At 74.1% G+C, this 16,397-nt stretch overlaps 3 protein-coding genes and 1 non-coding gene across 4 annotated transcripts; 2 read left to right on the top strand and 2 right to left on the bottom strand.

The window, feature by feature from the left end:
* Window positions 1-334: 334 nt before the first annotated feature.
* Window positions 335-1,078, bottom strand: INSL3 (insulin like 3). The gene is made up of 2 exons (XM_051829968.3): window positions 848-1,078; window positions 335-657 (listed from the first exon to the last, which is right to left on the bottom strand). Exons 1-2 carry the CDS (start codon window positions 1,044-1,046, stop codon window positions 476-478), a joined length of 381 nt encoding a protein of 126 aa, XP_051685928.1. The 5' UTR covers window positions 1,047-1,078; the 3' UTR covers window positions 335-475.
* A 912-nt stretch (window positions 1,079-1,990) lies between these two features.
* JAK3 (Janus kinase 3) lies at window positions 1,991-11,484 on the bottom strand. The gene is made up of 24 exons (XM_051829965.3): window positions 11,348-11,484; window positions 10,637-10,828; window positions 10,300-10,423; window positions 10,039-10,150; window positions 9,802-9,947; window positions 9,305-9,596; window positions 8,670-8,792; window positions 8,442-8,599; window positions 8,062-8,173; window positions 7,758-7,944; window positions 7,543-7,667; window positions 7,143-7,274; window positions 6,952-7,036; window positions 6,604-6,731; window positions 6,180-6,312; window positions 5,951-6,102; window positions 5,641-5,791; window positions 5,264-5,403; window positions 4,794-4,983; window positions 4,309-4,433; window positions 4,043-4,215; window positions 3,702-3,819; window positions 3,335-3,445; window positions 1,991-2,600 (listed from the first exon to the last, which is right to left on the bottom strand). Exons 2-24 carry the CDS (start codon window positions 10,818-10,820, stop codon window positions 2,493-2,495), a joined length of 3,309 nt encoding a protein of 1,102 aa, XP_051685925.2. The 5' UTR covers window positions 10,821-10,828; window positions 11,348-11,484; the 3' UTR covers window positions 1,991-2,492.
* Window positions 11,485-14,956: 3,472 nt separating this feature from the next.
* RPL18A (ribosomal protein L18a) lies at window positions 14,957-16,334 on the top strand. Its single transcript, XM_051829977.3, has 4 exons — window positions 14,957-15,011; window positions 15,380-15,559; window positions 15,716-15,845; window positions 16,102-16,334. Exons 1-4 carry the CDS (start codon window positions 14,994-14,996, stop codon window positions 16,302-16,304), a joined length of 531 nt encoding a protein of 176 aa, XP_051685937.1. The 5' UTR covers window positions 14,957-14,993; the 3' UTR covers window positions 16,305-16,334.
* LOC127486199 (small nucleolar RNA SNORA68) lies at window positions 15,900-16,030 on the top strand. Its single transcript, XR_007912948.1, has one exon. It is a non-coding gene; the product is annotated as a small nucleolar RNA SNORA68 (small nucleolar RNA).
* Window positions 16,335-16,397: the final 63 nt, after the last annotated feature.

Genomic DNA, 16,397 nt, shown 5'->3' with positions numbered 1-16,397 from the left:
CGGGGGCGGCAGCCCCCACCCCACCCCGGGGGGCGCGCCTGCCCCCCTCCGCCCCGGCCCCCCGCGGTCCTCAGCTCCTGTCGCCCCGCCCCGGCTCCGACGAGGCCTCTCCCACCCCCACCCCTACCCGCTGGCGCACCCCCCGAAGGGCTGGGCCAGGATGGAGGAGCGAGCGAGCGAGCGGGTACTATGAGAATTCTGCTGGGAATCGTTTATTGGCTGCCGCAGAGGGAGCGGGAAGTGGGGAGCGGGGAGTGGGGAGTGGGGGCGTCGCAAAGGCCGGGAGGCCGGTGTTGGGGCGGCTCCGGGACGTCTGACCCCCCAGCGCCTGGACATCTGGATTCGGGTGCGTGTTGACGGCGCGTCGGCTTCCCGGAGGGCAGGCGGGGCGAGGTGTGAGCCCCCCCGTCGCAGGAGGAAACCAAGGGACGCCGGGCGTCGTGGCGCTGTCTCAGCCCTGTCCCCCCCGGCGGCGTCAGTGGGGACACAGGGACACCAGGTCCTGGCGGTCGCAGCCGCGGAGGCAGCACCGGAGCGCGGGGTTGTCCCCTGCGGCGCGGCGGCGCCGAGAGCCCCGGGGCGGGGGCTGCGGGTCGCCGTCGGCCGCTGCCAGCGCGTGGAGGAGGTGCGGGCCCTCCAGCCACCGCAGCAGGTCCCCTGGGGACGTAGCAGAGGGCAGAGGTCACCGCTTGCGCCCTGGGCCAGGGGACCCGGCAGAACCTCCCTCCGCGGGGCCGATAGAAGCGAGCACTTGTTAAGCGCCAGCTGTGTGCCCGACACCGCTCTCAGCCCCGCCCGCCCCGCCCCCTGCACCTGCGCCCCCCCCCCCGCAGCTCCCACTACTCACGATCGCCGGCAGCCACGGGCTGGGCCGCCTCGGGGGACCAGCGCGGGCCCCCGCACACGCGCACCAGGGCGCGCACGAAGTGGTGGCCGCACAGCCTCTCGGGCGCGCCCGGGGCTGGCGCGGGGCTCAGCGGCGACACCGCGGCCGGCGGCAGCAGCAGCAGCAGCAGCAGCGCCCAGGCCGGCGGGCGGGGGTCCATGGCGGGGGGCGGCGCTCGCAGCCGGCCCGGGCGTCCCCTTATAGCGCCTGGGCTGCCGCAGCTGCAGACCTTGGAGCAGGCACCGGGCGTTCCGCACAAGGCCCCGGGAAAAGTCAAGGGTGCGGCGGGGCCTTGGGCGGACCCCCGGGGGTGAGCACTGGGCCCGGAGCCGCCGTGAATGTGGTCCGGAGTGAGGGGGACCTGAGTGTGGCCGGGGAGGGTTCAGACCTGGGGGAGCGGACCCCACCCTTGTCCAAGGCCACAGGGCGCTGGGCAGAGCCCACGCCCCCCCTAGTGCCCCTGCGCCCCGAGGCGGTGGGGGAGGGGGGTCCCTGCCGTGGTCTCCCTGCACCCGGGGTCCTGGAGCCCCGCCAGGGCTGGGCGGCCTAGAACGCAGAAGCCACCTGCTTGGGGCCAGCCTCGTGCCCAGGGGGGTCTTAGGCTCCCCCGCTTTGCCCCAAAGGCGGGAAACTGAGGCAGAAACAGTGGCGGATGCTGAGCGGCCAGTCTAGCTCCCCCCACCCCGTTTCCCACCCGATCGGGGGCTTTTCTGGGGTAGACAGGTGGGGACAGCCCTCTCTCTCTCTCTCTCTCTCTCTCTCTCTGGCGCGCGCTCTCTCTCTCTCTCTCCCCCTCCACCCGGGGTGCACACAGGGGGCTGGCCTGGCCCCTGCCCCACAGCCTGGCCACCCCCAGCGCGGGCCTTGCCCTCTGACCCCTCACGGAACGCTCTGGTCCCTCCGCGCCCCCGGGAGCCCGCTATCAGCCCTCCAGGGGGGAACTGAAGCCGCAGCTGGCGCGGGGGTGGGAGGTGGGGCTCTTCCTCCTCCCGGCCTTGGCAAAGGTCGCTCCCAGGCACCCCTCTTCCTCACGGCGGCCCCCAGAGATCGGGACCCACGGCCCTAACCACCGCCCCCCAGGCCCCATCAAACAGCGCAGCCGGGGGCCCACGGAGATCCTTTATTCGCTCAGCAAACACCAATCCGTCGTGAGGGTGGGCACAGCTGGACGCATGCGCACATGGCCTCGGCCTGGGCGTCAGGGTGGGCAGGGGCACAGCAGGCCGGGACCGCTGGGGTTTTGACGGCTGTGTACGAGGCTTCCAGAGAGGCGGGAAAGGTGTTCAGACAGCTGAGCGCATTCCACAGGGGCGAGGACCGAGGCCAGCGAGGGCCAGGGCGTTCAGCCTTGTTCCTGTGCCAGGAGCGCCGTGCCTTCCCCCACTGCCCCGCCGGGCGCCCTGTGGCCTCCGAGGGTGAGGACCGGAGGGGAGGCAGGCCAGTCGGTTCCCCGGCCCTGGCGGCGTCATCCAAAGCCCAGCTTCAGACCCGGCTCGCCCGGGAGGGGCGGGGCTGGGGTCCTCCGAGGGGCACCTGAGCCAGGGTCCCCCCAGCAGCGGCGGAGGCGGGAGGCCACGCCCCCTGGCCTTGGAGGCGGCGCGGCCCGCTACCCCGGGCTCCCGCTCCACAGCGCGTCCAGCCGGGGCCCCAGGGCGCTGAAGGGCGGCCGGTCCTGGGGGCTGGCGGCCCAGCACAGCTGCATGAGCTCGTGGACCTGCAGGGCGCGGGCGGACAGCGGCGGTCAGGAGCCTGAGCGGCCGCCTGCCCACCCCACAGCCGCCGCGGACCCCCGCACCCGGTCCACGCCCCCACGGGACGGCGGCACCCGTTGCGCCCTCGACCCCGCCCACCCCGCCGGTGTCTCCTCCCCTCGCCTCTTTCCCAGCAGCGGCCACCACGCCCAGGGTCTCGAGTAAGGTGGTGCCGGGCGCCAAGTTCAAGGCCTGGCACGTAGCTGACACTCCACACAAACATGCGTGGCTGCGCGACTTGATTTACGAGGCTTAGGGCCTGTCAGAGGCTTCCGGGAAAGCCACAAAGCAGGCCCTGCCGCGGCGCCGGCTCCCCCGCACCCCACTTCCCGCCGCCGCGGCCCCGGGCCCTGCTCTCCCGGGCTCCGCCCCTCCGAGGTCCCGCCCACACTGACCCGCCCCCATCAAGCGCCCCGCCCCTCCGCCCTGCCGGCCCCGCCCCTCCCACACCCCCTGTCCCCGCCGCTCCGTCCCCACAGTGGCCCCGCCCCTCGCTGGCCCCGCCCCTTCCACTGCCCAGCCCCCCACCAGCCCATTCCTCTCCTGCCAGTCCTACCCCTTGGCCTCCCCACATGCCCCGGCCACGCCGAGCTCAGCACTCACTTAACCAAGCCCACCCCCACCCCGTCGGACGCCGGGGTTCCTCTTTTGGAAACGGGTAAACCGAGGCATCCGTGACCCCCCACCCCGTGCTCACCTCGGCCGGGCAGGTGGGCGGCGCCGGCAGCCTCTGGCCCTCAGCCAGCAGCTCCAGGAGGCGGCAGAGGCCGGGGGCGTCTCGCTCTCCCCCCATCATCCGCAGGAACTCCTGGGGGCGCCGGTGGTGGGGGAGGGGAGGGGTCAGCGAGGCCAGGGCGGGTGCGGACCCAGGGGAGGGAGGGATCAGGGGGCCCAGGGCGGGTGCGGACCCAGGGGAGGGAGGGATCAGGGGCCCAGGGCGGGTGCGGACCCAGGGGAGGGAGGGGTCAGCAGGGCCAGGGTGGGTGCGGACCCAGGGGAGGGAGGGGTCACGGGCCCAGGGTGGACTCGGGGGGAGGGGTCACCGGGCGGGCCGCCCCACTCACGGCCGAGGGGCTGCAGCTCTTGTCGCTGTAGGTGAACAGCTCGTATAGGACGACGCCGAAGCTCCAGACGTCCGACTGGAGCGAGAAGACGTTGTCCGCCAGCGACTCGGGGGCGAACCTGCGGGACAGCGCGGGACTGGCTGCGGCCGGGCAGCGGGGCGGGGACAGGGCGGGCAGCGGGGAAGGGACCAGGCGGGCAGCGGGGCGGGGACCAGGCGGGCAGTGGGGCGGGGACCAGGCGGGCAGCCCCCATGGGGCGGGGCCAGGCTCCCCAGGCTGATGGGGTGGAGTCAGGGCTTGAGGCGTGGTCAGGGCTGTGGGAGGGGAGGGGCGGGCCGCACCAGAAGATGGGGCTCTGGCCGGGCTCGCGGACCACGTAGTAGTCCTTGTCCAGCGGCAGCAGCTTGGCCAGGCCGAAGTCCGCGATCTTCACGTGCGTCTCGCTCTCCACCAAGATGTTGCGCGCGGCCAGGTCGCGGTGCACGCAGCGGCGGGAGCCCAGGTACTCCATGCCCTGCGGGGGGCGGGGGCCTTGCTGAGGGTCCCTGGGAGGCGGGACCCTCCTCGCCCACACTGCCCGCCCCGCCCTGTCCCGCGCGCCCCGCACCTTGCAGATCTGGGAGGCGTACAGCAGCAGGTGGCCGGCGCCCAGGCGCGCGCGGTGGCGCTGTAGGAAGTCACGCAGGCAGCCGCGGGGCAGGTACTCCATGACCAGCCTCAGGCTCTGGCGACCTGGGGGCGGGGGGCGTCATGGCGGCTGGAGTGCTCGGACCCCGGTCCGCGCCCCAGCGCAACCCCGGGACCCCAGCGCCGCCCCCGGCCCAGCGCGACCCCCGGGTCCTCGGCCTCGCCCCTGCCCCTCCCGCACCCACGGCCCCAGTCCCGCCCTTGGCCCCGCCCCCAGCCCGCCGCTCCCGAGCCCAGGCCCCGGCCCAGCCCCTGGCCCTTCCAGCCCCATCGCACACATGGCCCCGCCCCCGGCCTCGCCCATGCCCTCCTTGCCCCCAGCCCCTCCCGTCCCGGGCGCATGCACGACCCCGCCCTCGGCCCTGCCCCCACACCCTCAGCCCCGCCCACGCCCCCTTGGCTCACCCGGGCCGTAGCTGACGCCGCGGTACTTGACGATGAAGTCGCTGTGCAGCGCCTTGAGGATCTGGATCTCGCGTGCGAAGCTGCGCTCCTGGTCGGGGCCGCTGTGCTGCAGCCGCTTCACCGCCACCAGCGCGCCCGTGTCGTCGCCCAGCGGGTCGTAGCGGCACAGCTCCACGCTGCCGAAGTGGCCCTGGGGCGGGGCGTCGTCACCGGCCCTGCCCACCCGGACCAGGCCCCGCCCACCGGCGCGCCCGCCCCGTCAGACCCTGCCCACCCCATGTCCGTCGTCATCCTCCCATCCTGTGTCCGTCACCCCGGGCCCCGCCCCAGGCCCCGCCCTCCCGGATCGGGACCCGCCCACCAGGCCCCGCCCACCCGGTGTCAGCCACCTGGCCCCGCCTAGTCGGACCCTGCCCACCCCATATCTGTCATCCTCCGCCCACCCCGTGTCCGGCCCCGGCCCCGCCCACCTTGCCCAGCTGCGAGATGAACTTGAGGTGCCTCTCCTCAAAGACCGTGGGGTCCTGGCAGGCGTGGAGCTGGGCGCCGCCCCACAGCCCGGCGCGGGGCCCTGGGGCGCCCGGCGCGGGGTCCGAGAGCAGCTCGTAGTCTAGGGGACACAGGAGGGATGAGCAGCGCCCCCTCCCCGCTGCGGACCCGCAGGGACCGGGCACCCGCTGGGCCATCGGCCTCCTTGCACAGTGCACGCCCTGCACGACGGCACGGGCCCACCGCGCCGAGGCCACTGTCCGGGCTGCAACCCAGCGGCCAGTGCCGCCCCGAGCTCAGACAGCTCCGCGTCCCTCGCGGCCACTGCCCCCGCCGCCCGCCACAGGGCCCCGCGCACCGGACGTGCTGAGGCTGTTGAGGTCCCGGATGATGGCTCGGAAGGACGGCCGCCGGCCCGGCGCGTAGGCCATGCACTGCTCGATGAGCAGGGCCAGCTCGGCCCACGGCGGGGCGGGCAGGCGGCTCCGCTGCTCGTAGAAGTCCAGCTTCTGCGGACGGAGGCGCGGCGGGGTCACGGGCAGGGGTCATGGCCAGGCTGACCCCCGGAGCCGAGGCAAGGAGGGGTCACAGGCAGCCTGGCCCCCAGGGCCGCGAGGCAGGGGCATCCGCAGGCGCTTCCCGGGATGGCCACGTGGGGGCGCTCTGACCTCGGCCGGCTCCAGGGCGCTGACGGGCATCGGGGCGCCGCTGAACACCTCCCAGACGGTGGCCCCGAAGCCCCACTTGTCCGCCTCCAGGCCGAGGGCCTGCGGGTCCTGCAGACACTCGGGGGCCACCCAGGGGATCCTGTCCGCGAGCACTGTGGGGCGGGGTGGGACAGGGTCAGAACTGGCCCCGCCCCACCCCGCCCCTCCCTCCTCCAGCGCCGTCACTCACTCTCCCGGCTCAGCACGGCGGGGCTGACCCCAGGGTCGCTGAGCTTAATGAACGGGGGGCTCCCGTCGGCCCCCTCCCGGGCCAGGAGCACCTTGCGCGCCGACACGTTGCCGTGGGTGAGGCCCCTGTCCTCCTGTGGGGTCGGGGGGCACAGGGAAACCCAGGGAGCCGTGAGCGCCCATGGCTCCCTTGGCAAACTCCTACACGTACCGCAAAGCCTCGCGGTGCGGCACACACCCTCTCCAGTGCCGCCGGCACTGGGGTCCTGGCTGCAGCCTTGCCACCGCCTGTCCGACCCCCAGGCTGACCCGTCCGCATCCCCTCCGCCCGCGCCAGGCTCTTCCCTGACTGCGGGACACAGCCGAACTCCTCCCCGAACTCCTCCTCATGCCTCCGCGCCCACCCCCAATGCCCCCGTGCTCACCAGGTAGTTGAGGGCGTAGGCCAGCTGCTTGGCCACCTGCAGCTTCCAGCTGGCCGGCACCCGGTGGCCGTGCCTGCGCAGGTACGTGTCCACGGCTCCCAGCGGCACGAACTCCTGGACCATGGTGCCTGGGGGCGGGGCGGAACCGCAGGGGTGTGCAGCGGGCCCCGCCCCCGCCCAGGGCCCTCACTCCGAACCTCGAGCGCGGGAGGCCCCGTCCACCACGGGGCCTAGGGGGCGCTGCGGGCTCAGCCCAGGACCCTAGGAGCCCGGAGCCCCGCCCCGGCCGCCCGCGGGGAGACCCGGATGGCGCTGCGCCCCCCGCCCGCGTCCCCCCACCGTGCTCACTGTCTCCGGCCATGCACACGCCGTGCAGCAGCACGAGATGCGGGAAGGAGACCTGGCTCATCAGGCTGGCGGCTTCCAGGAAGGACTGCGCGGGAGAGGGCGCAGGCCGGGCATGGGGTCACATAAGGGCCCCCAGCGCGCCCGGGGGGCTGGGCCCCGCCCCGCCCCGCCCCGCCCGGCAGCGCGCCCACCTCCAGGCAGTGGCGGTGCCGCGCGTCCACCACTTTGAGCAGCACCTCGCTCCGCCGCGCCTCCCCGTCCACCGCCTCGCGCCTGGAGCCGCGGAAGATGCTGGTGAAGGAGCCTCGGCCCAGGTTCTCGTGCTGTGGGCGGGGCGGGCGGCCTGAGGGCGGGGCTCTGTCAGGCCCCGCCCCCGGGCGGGACAGGGGCGGGGCTGTGAGGGTGGGGTCTCCCCTAGGTGTGGGGGGGGACAGGGCAGGGCTCCCGCTGACCCCTCCCCTGGGCGGGACAGGGGCAGGGCCGTGAGGGGGGGGTCTCCCGCAGGCCCCTCCCCCAGGTGGGGTCGGGGCAGGGCTCCCGCAGGCTCTGCCCCAGGGTGGGACTTTCTTAAAGGCAGCGGAGGCACCGTACCCACTCGAGGCTGTCGGCCGGGACCTTGTGGAAGGTGAGCTGGCTGAGCGGGTGCAGGCCCTGGGGCGGATCGGCGGGGGTCGCGGGCCCGCAGCCCCTCCGCACCACGATCAGGTTGGACTTCTCTGTGGGGGGGTGGAGAAAGCCAGGGGTCAGAGGTGAACGCCCCCTCCCCCCCCCCCCCGCTCGCTCCTCCTTTGCCAGGCCGGGCTCACCTCTGGGTCTGGGGGCGCAGCAGGAGCTGAGGGTCAGCATGGCCCCGTCCACGTGCAGCCCCCCACTCCGGTAGGCCGCCAGCAGCTCCCCCAGGCTGCTGTGAGGCCGCCCGAGGCCGGCCAGTGAGAAGGCGCCCGTGGGGTCGCGGCGGACGAGGCAGCCTTTATAGTCGGGGCCCAGGGGCGTCTGGGGAAAGAGGGACCCCGTGAGAGGAGGGGGTGCCCCCAGCCTCACTCCCGGCCCTCCTGCCCCGGGAGCGCACGCTGGCCCCACACCTCCTCCAGGAAGCCTTCCCGGCCCGACCTGAACACAGACGGTGAGCAGGAAGCTGTCGAAATCCTGGGGGCTGCGGCGGAGGACGTAGGAGCCGGGGAGCGAGCCCTGGGCCTTCAGCTTGTGGACCGCGAAGTCCAGGCTTGGGGGCGGGGGGCGAGGGGAGAGACGGACACAGGCGAGGGGAGAGACGGACACAGACACGGAGGCGACCCTGAGACCCGGGCGGGGGACCCAAACCTCTTCAGGGGCCGCCCCCCGCCCCCAGCTTGTGAAACCTGCCCCGTGTGGGGGCTTCTCCTGGTGGGGAGACAAGGGGGCGAAGCCGGGGCCCCCACGCGGCCGCGCAGGGCCTCGCTCGGAGCGCCCAGCGCCCGCCGCCCGCGCCCACCTCCCACGCCCGCGCCTACGTGATGGGGCCGTGGCACTGCTCGGCCGCCTCCTCCAGCAGCCGCGGCGGGGCCACCTCCTTGCAGAAGTAGTGCCCGGAGTCGGTGGTCAGCCGGAAGTAGCCGTCCACCAGCGCCACGAAGGACAGCGCGTGGGGCAGCCCCGGGAACTCGGCCTCCTGCGGGGAGGGCCGGTCAGCCGGGGCGGGGCGGGCTGGGAGAGGCCACCCCGCACGCGCCCGCGCGTACCAGGATCTGTGTGTCCGTCCTGGTCACGGTGACCACGCGGTGCTCCCGGGCCGGGCCCGCGCGCGGCGCCTGCGTGATGCTGATGTCCACGATCTCGGGGAAGTCACAGAAGGGCTGCAGGGCCTGCATTGGGGCGGCGGATGGGGCTGCGGTCCCTGCCCCACCAGGAACGCACACTCTCCTCCCTCCGGGAACCGGACCCGCCAGGGGCATCCATGACCCTGCCCCTCCAAGCCCCGCCTCTCCCAGCAAGCCCGCCCCTTACCACACCCAAGCATCCCCCCCCACCACGCCCCTGCCAAGTTCCGCCTCCTACTGGGCCCCGCCTCCTACTGGGCCCCGCCTCCCAGAGCCCCGCCCCAAACCTGCATCCTTATTGGTCTGCAGTTAGCCTCGCCCTTTCCACGCCCACCCACCCAGCCCTCTCCTCACGCAGCCACGCCCCCAGACAAAAGCCCCGCCCACCCACGCTCTTCAAACCCCGCCTCTCCTAGCAACTCCACCCCTCCTTGCCTTCCGGAGCCCCGCCCCTCCCAGTCTTGCCTCCTTATTGGCTCACCAGTTAGCACCGTCTCTCACCACGCCCACCCTCCCAGCCAATCCCGCCCCTACTCGCCAGCCCCGTCCACGCGCACCTCCTGTCCGCCGGGGCTCCAGGCTACGCCGCTGCCGCCGGCCACCTGCAGCAGCCCCTGCGTGTCTGCGCCGTCGGCCCCCGGGAGGCCCACGCAGAAGGTCTCGGCCGCCCCGGCGGGGTCCAGCCGCTCCAGGTCCATGATGTACTTGACCATGAGCGCGTGCCGGTCGGCCTGGCACGCGGCCACGCGGCGCAGGGCGCGGCGCACGGTCCGGCGGATGCGGCCGCGGGTCACGAAGCTCAGGCCCTGGATGAGGTCGCGCAGGCGCGGAGGCAGGCAGGCCTTGTAGCTGCGGGGGGCGGGCCGCCGCGCTGAGCCCCGGGCGCCCACGCGTGCCCACCCTCCCCGGGGGGGGGGTCTCACCTGCCGGCCTGCTCAGCCCCCGGGCGCCCACGCGTGCCTGCCCTCCCCGGGGGGGTCTCACCTGCCGGCCTGCTCAGCCCCCGGGCGCCCACGCGTGGCCCTCGCGTGCCCACCCTCCCCGGGGGCCTCACCTGACGGCCTTGAGCAGCTCCGCCGGCCGCCGCGCCTGCTCGCGGGCCATCCGCGCCAGGTCCAGCACGGCCAGGCTCAGGCACTCGCTCTGCTCCCGGAAGCTCAGGCCCACGGGGAGGCGCCCGCTGACCAGGTCACTGCGGCGCTGGGGGCGGCGGGCGCGCGGTCAGCAGCCCCGCGCGCGCCCCGCGCACCCCAAAGCTCTGGGTGGAGCCCCGCTCCCCCCACACACACACCTGGGCAAACAGGTGCTCCAGGACCGGGAAGTCCAGGATGGCGCTGGCCAACTCTTTGTGGAGCCCGAAGCGGTGGCATTTGTCCAGCCCGAACCACTCGGGGAAGTAGAAGCTGCGTGGGGGAGGGGGGGTCAGGGGAGCCCGGGGACCCTCGGCGGGGGACCCGCGTCTCTGGGGTGCGGGAGGCGCCCCCCAGGCAGGGGCAGGGGCGTGGCAGAGCCCGGGGACCCTCGGCGGGGGCGGGGCACAGCCCCTCCCTACCGGAGCCTGTAGACCAGGACCTGGGTGGCCCCGTCCTCCACGGAGAAGACGTGGCTGGGCGGGAACCAGCAGGACAGGTCCTCCGTGGCCAGGGCGAACAGCGAGTGGTACACGGGCAGCACGCCTGCGGGCGCCGCCCCGTCAGCTCCCTGCCGAGCCCCTCTAGGTCTCCCCTCCTTCTCACCCCCTCCGCAGGGAAGCCCCCCGCCGCCCCGCCCCGTCCCTGCCCAAGGCTTGCAGCCCCAGTGCCTCCAAGGCTCACGCTCCCTCTCCAAACTCCTACGCAGCCCTCAAAACCTCAAGGCGCCCGCGGACACCTTGCCAGGCGGCCACTCACCGCTGGCCTTGGCGGCCCGCACACACAAGGCCTCGGCCGAGTGGTCGCCGAAGGAAAAGGACAGGCGCGGGGGGCGCCCGGGGCCCGGGTGTGGGAGCAGCACGTGCAGGGCCCCCGCCTCCGCCGAGGACAGGCTGCAGGAGCGCGGGGGGATCAGCGGCGTCTCCTCGCTGGGGGGCGCCATGGCGCCGCCTGCGGGGGTCGGGGGCGTCAGTCCCGGCCGGCCGGACAGAGGGGGCCCAGCTCCGGCTGCTGGGGCAGGTGGGGAGGGGCCGGCAGATGCAAGATCTCTCTCTCTCTCTCCCTTAGCGGCCGGGGCGGAGCCAGGAGCTCCATCCGGGCCTCCCGCGCAGGTGCAGGGACCCCCCAGCCCCCGGGGGCCCTCGCTGCCCCCCGCCCGGGTGCACAACAGGAAACGTGGTCAGGTTTGAAATGACCGCTCAAGACCCACGATGCTTCCAAATAAACCCAAATGCGGGAGCCCCAGTTTGGGGGGGTCCAGAAGACGCCCCTCTATTTTCACACCCGAAGCGCCCCCGCATGGACGCCCAGACCTTGGCTCCCCAAGGCGCCCCCCCCCCGCAGGAGCGCAGTGCACATGCGCGGTGAGTTCCTCCCAGGGCCTGCCGGGAACTCGGGGCAGCTTGTCCGAGCCCGGGCCCCCAGGGTCGCGGCCGCCCCCCGCCGCCCCCCGCCGCCCCGCGCGCTCACCTGGCTCTGGGGACCCCGGGCCGCCCCGAGGCCGCGCCTGCGCCGGCGACAGGAAAGCCCCACTGCCCCCTTCCTGTGTGGGCCGCGCACTTCCTGAGCCGCGGCCCTGGGGGCGGGGCAGAATGTTCTAGAACCCTCGGCAGACGTGCTCTGAGCCTGGCTCAGAGACCAACCTCCCCCAACGCACACAGCCCAGGCCCTCCCGGGGGAGCGCGGGGCGGGGCTCAGCAGGCCCCGGACCCGCGTGGGGGGCCGTGACGCCCTCGTCCCAATGTCAGGTTCGGGCCCAGCCTCTGTGTCCACTTCCGGCCTCCCAGAGGGACCTGTAAAGTGCGGCTCAGGCTGCTGGGCGGACAGATCCGGGAGGGCTTCCCTGAGGCGGTGACTTCAAGACTGAGCTCCACGGGAGGGTGAGGGGCAGGGGGCCAGCCTGGCCGTGTGCGGACGGAGCGGGTCAGGGAGGCGAGGCGAGGTCGCGGTGGCCCCGAGAGGGGCTGAGGCTCCCCCGGGGCCGGCAAGGGCGGGGAGGGGTGCAGGCTAGACCACTACCCCCGCCCCAGGCTCAGGACGCGCCCGGCTCAGCACTTCCTGGTGGGTTCCCGGCTGCGGGGTGGGGGGCTTCCCCCCCCGCTGGGAGGGGCTCCGCGGAGGGGGAGAGTACGGGGGTGCAGGTACACAGTCCGTGGGAGACCCCGACCCCGCGGGGCAGCCAATGGCAGGGCCAGAATCCGGAAATGACAGGAAGGGGCGGGGCCTCTGGGCTCGGTGTCACTCGAAGCTCGAAGCTCGTCGGGCCCAAAAGGGACAGAGACCTGGGGTGGGGGTGGGGACGGTTGCAGGCTGGACCAGCGGGGTCTGCCTGGTGGGAGGGTTGCAGGCTGGACCAGCGCGGTCTGCCTGGGGGGTGTGTTCGCCTTGGTTCATTCTTCTGGGGCACCGCCGGGTTCAACCCGAGGGCGCCCCACGGGACAGCGCCGGGGACTGAGCACAAGCACTGGGGGACGCAAACTCCTGGTCGGGGGAGGAGGAAGAGCCGGGCCCCACCCCTTCCTACGCCCCCCCCCCGTCCACCTAACCCCTGCCCAGTCCCCCCAGCTCCCCAGACCCGTCCCTCTAGCCCCCCGCCCAGCCCCCGAACCCCCAGCCCTCCGTCCAGACCCTCAGCTGCTCCCCGACCCCCGAGCCCCCCCAGGTCCTGCCCAGCTTCCCCCAAGCCCCCGCCCGGCCCCGCCCATGGGCAGTCGTCCACGGGCCGCCAGGCGGGGTCGCCGTCGGCAAAGCCGGTCCGGCCTGAGCGGGCCTCTGGGCAGCCGGGGGCTCGGGCCGCGTACCCGCAGGGCAGAGGGAGGCGTTCGAGAACCTGCGGCCGGGCCGGGTCAGAACCAGCGGCGGCTCCGGGCCGCGGGGAGAAAGCTCCTGGCGTGGGGCTGAGCGTGGGCGAGAGGCGGCCAGGAGCAAGGGCGCATTGAGCTGTCCCAGGCTACCCCTCCCATCTCAGAGCTGTCCCAGGCTATCCCTCCGCTCTCGGGCCCACCAGACGCCCTGAAGTGCACGTCGGTTCCCGTAGGTGCGGACCAGGGCGCGCAGCTCGAGCCCGGGCAGGTGGCCGAGTGGGCGCTGTCCACCGCCGCGGTGCTGGTCACGGCGGCCGGCGCCCAGGTTTCGGCTGAGAGCGGAGCGGGGCGTGGGCGCCGGGCCCGGCTGTGGGCGCAGACGGCCCAGGACCCCGCTCCCGCGGGAGAGGTGCCGGCGGAGCACGGATCCCCGGGGGGCAAGGCGCCAGCGTGGAAAGACCGGAGCCGGGAGGAGTCACTGAGTCGCTGGGGGGTGGGGGGGGAGTTGGGAGCCGGGGAGGGGGAGGGCGGCTGGGAGCTCGCTGGGCACTGAGGGCCGCGGTAGCGGGGCAGGGGCGGCCGTCCCGGGAGTAACCGGACAGGCGCTCAGGGAGGGAGGCTGGACCAGCTGGCTCCCATTCCGGCAGGGGCACGCGGGCGGCGGCTCCCCTGGAGGCGGCCGGACAGCGGCAGGTGCACACCCTGCAGCCCAGGGCCTGGGAACCCCATCCGGGTCACCTCCCCAGGGGGGCAGGGACCCCGGCCCTGGCTGTTGTGAGCACCTGGGGAGTGAACCAGCAATTGCCCCTCGCGCGGCCCTTCCCCGTCTCGCCGCCCCCTCCCTCCGCCCCTCCCCCAGGCCCCTCTCGCACCCTCTAGGGATGTGCAACCCAGGCCCCCGTGCCGGCCCTGCCCGGGGGAAACGGGCTCTGCTGCCACCTGGCGGCCGCTCGCGGTAACGCTCCGGGGGCGTGGCTCTCCGCCGACACCCGCCCGCCAATTCCCGCACAACAGGATTGCGGGGCTCCGGGAAGCCTGGAGCCAGCACTGGGGGGTCAGCTGCCACGGGGGAGACCCGGATGGAGCTCCTGGCTCCTGGCTTTGGCCTGGCCCAGGCCTGGCTGCTGTGAGCTCTTGGGGCGTGACCAGCAGGTGGAATCTCTCTCTCTCTAACTCTGCCTTTAAGTAAGTAAATAAATAAATTTTTTAGAAACCGTGGATTGCATTATTTAAAGGCGGGCCTTCTATGACGTGGAAATCAATTCTCAAGCTGCTCGGCGTTTGAGGATTTTTTAAAATTTATTTGGAAGGCGAGAGGCCGAGCAGCCGGTGCGTGGGGCGACGCGGGCGGATCCGGGACTCCAGGCCTGGGGGAGGGCTGGAGGCAGGCCGACACGGCTGCTCCCGGGCTGTGCACGGGTGGGCGGGAGGTCCTGGTCTGCGGGGGCGGCGTCTCTCCGCCCCCACCTCCGCTCCACGGGGGCCCTGGGCGAGGAGAAGCCGGGCGCCCCGTGGGGGCGGGGGGCGGCTCCCCTGCGGCCATGCCCTGTGGTCACGGTTAGGACCCCCCCCCCAACGCCATGGCCTGCGGTCAGGGTGAGGACCCCCGTGCGCGGGGAAAGGGTGCATGTGGCCGTCCGCTGAGGTCCCGGGGGCACAGCCCGGAGGTGGGGGCCTCCTGGGAGAGGTGGCGCCCCCCCCCTAAGCCGGGCCGCCGCCACCGCCCTGATGCACCTCACGGCCGGGGGACGGCGACCGCCCCCAGATTCGCCCCGGCAGATCTGAGCAGGCCCCCAGCTCCCGCGAGCAGACAGCCTCTCCCTGGGACAACCCTCCCCACCCCGTGGATACCCCTGCCCGCCGAGGCAGGGGCAAGGAAACCGGGGCAGCTGCTTCCACTCAGAATAAGCGTGGCTTGCTTGGTTAATAAAAACTTAACCCCTGGAAAAACATTTATGTGGAAGACAGAGACTGCTCCAGCTGCTCATTCACTCCCTACCAAAGCCGTCCGCTGCCTACAACTCCCGGCGTGCTCGGAAATCGGAAGCTCCGTTACGTCCGCGCCGGAATACGTGCGCATTGCCGCGCTACCTCCTGGGAAGTGTAGTCCGGCTGCGAAGAGAGGCGGGGTAGTGGGTGGCAGGCGGAACTGGAGCCAATGACAAAACAAGGCTCCGTGAGCGCCAGGACAAGGAACCAATGGGCGCGTCGCGGCGAGGCGGCGGGACTTCCGCCGGCGAACCCGTGGAGAGCGGCTGCGCGAAGGAAAGGACTTCCTTTTCGAGGGTGGCGGCCATCGCGGACGGAGCGCCATGAAGGCTTCGGGCACAGTAAGGCGGCCGCGGCGCGGCGTCGGGGCGGGGGGCGCGGCGCGGGCCCTGGTGGGGGGCGCGGGGAGCGGACGGGGCCCCGCAGCTGGAGCGCGCCGCCGCCCGGGACCCCGATGGCCGCGCTCGGGAGCGGCCAACATGGCGGCGGGCGCCGCGTGGGGAGCGGGTGCGGGCCGGGCGGGGCGCCGCGCGGGGTTGCGACCTCCTGCCCGGGACTGGGGGCTGGGGTGGTCGCGGGTGCCGCGTGGGGAGCGGGCCCGGGCGGGGCGCCGCGCCGCGCGATGTGGCGACCTCCTGCCCGGGGCTGGGGGCGGGCCGGGGATTGACGCGGGGGTCGCCGGCCCCGGCTGACGCGCGCGTCCCCGCAGCTGCGGGAGTACAAGGTGGTGGGCCGCTGCCTGCCCACGCCCAAGAGCCCCGCGCCGCCGCTCTACCGCATGCGCATCTTCGCGCCCAACCATGTGGTGGCCAAGTCGCGCTTCTGGTACTTCGTGTCGCAGCTGAAGAAGATGAAGAAGTCGTCGGGCGAGATCGTGTACTGCGGGCAGGTGCGCCGGGGGCCGGGCGGCGTGGCCGGGGGGCGGCGGGGGTGGGGACGGGCCGGGGCGGCGCGGGGGGCTCCGGGGGCGGCCGGGGCGGAGCGGGGGGTCCGGGGCGGGGCGGCGGGGGGCGGCCCGGACCCTCACCCGCCCGGCCGGCCGCAGGTGTTCGAGAAGTCGCCGCTGCGCGTGAAGAACTTCGGCATCTGGCTGCGCTACGACTCCCGCAGCGGCACGCACAACATGTACCGCGAGTACCGCGACCTCACCACGGCCGGCGCCGTCACGCAGTGCTGTAAGCGGGGACGGGGGGCGCGCGCGGGGAGGGGGGCGCGCGCGGGGAGGGGGGCGCGCACCCGAACCCCAGAGCCGCCGCGCGCCGTGGCCGCGGCTCCAAGCGGGGTGCGCACAGCAGCGGGGCCTCGTCGCCTCCGGGGGGCTGCGGGTGCCCCCGGGAGTGAATGCGGAGGCCGCACACGCGCGGCGGGGCGGGCGGGGGTGGTCCCTGCGGTGCCGGCCGCCCCGCCCTCACCGCCCCACCCGCCCCGCAGACCGCGACATGGGCGCCCGGCACCGCGCGCGCGCGCACTCGATCCAGGTGATGAAGGTGGAGGAGATGGCGGCGGCGCGCTGCCGGCGGCCGGCCGTGAAGCAGTTCCACGACTCGCGCATCCGCTTCCCGCTCCCGCACCGCGTGCTGCGGCGCCAGCACAAGCCGCGCTTCTCCGCCAAGAGGCCCAACACCTTCTTCTAGGCCCGCGCCCCAATAAACGCCCGCAACCTGGCCCGCCTCCGCCTCCGTGTGCGCCTGCGCCGTGCGGGGCTGGGGGGAGTCCAGGCGCCGAGC

This window comes from Oryctolagus cuniculus, chromosome 16, assembly GCF_051225735.1.
Source record: "Oryctolagus cuniculus isolate XC-2025 breed Fujian yellow rabbit chromosome 16, ASM5122573v1, whole genome shotgun sequence".
Taxonomy (NCBI): Eukaryota; Metazoa; Chordata; class Mammalia; order Lagomorpha; family Leporidae; genus Oryctolagus; species Oryctolagus cuniculus.
This window is presented reverse-complemented; position numbering and strand designations above follow the sequence as displayed.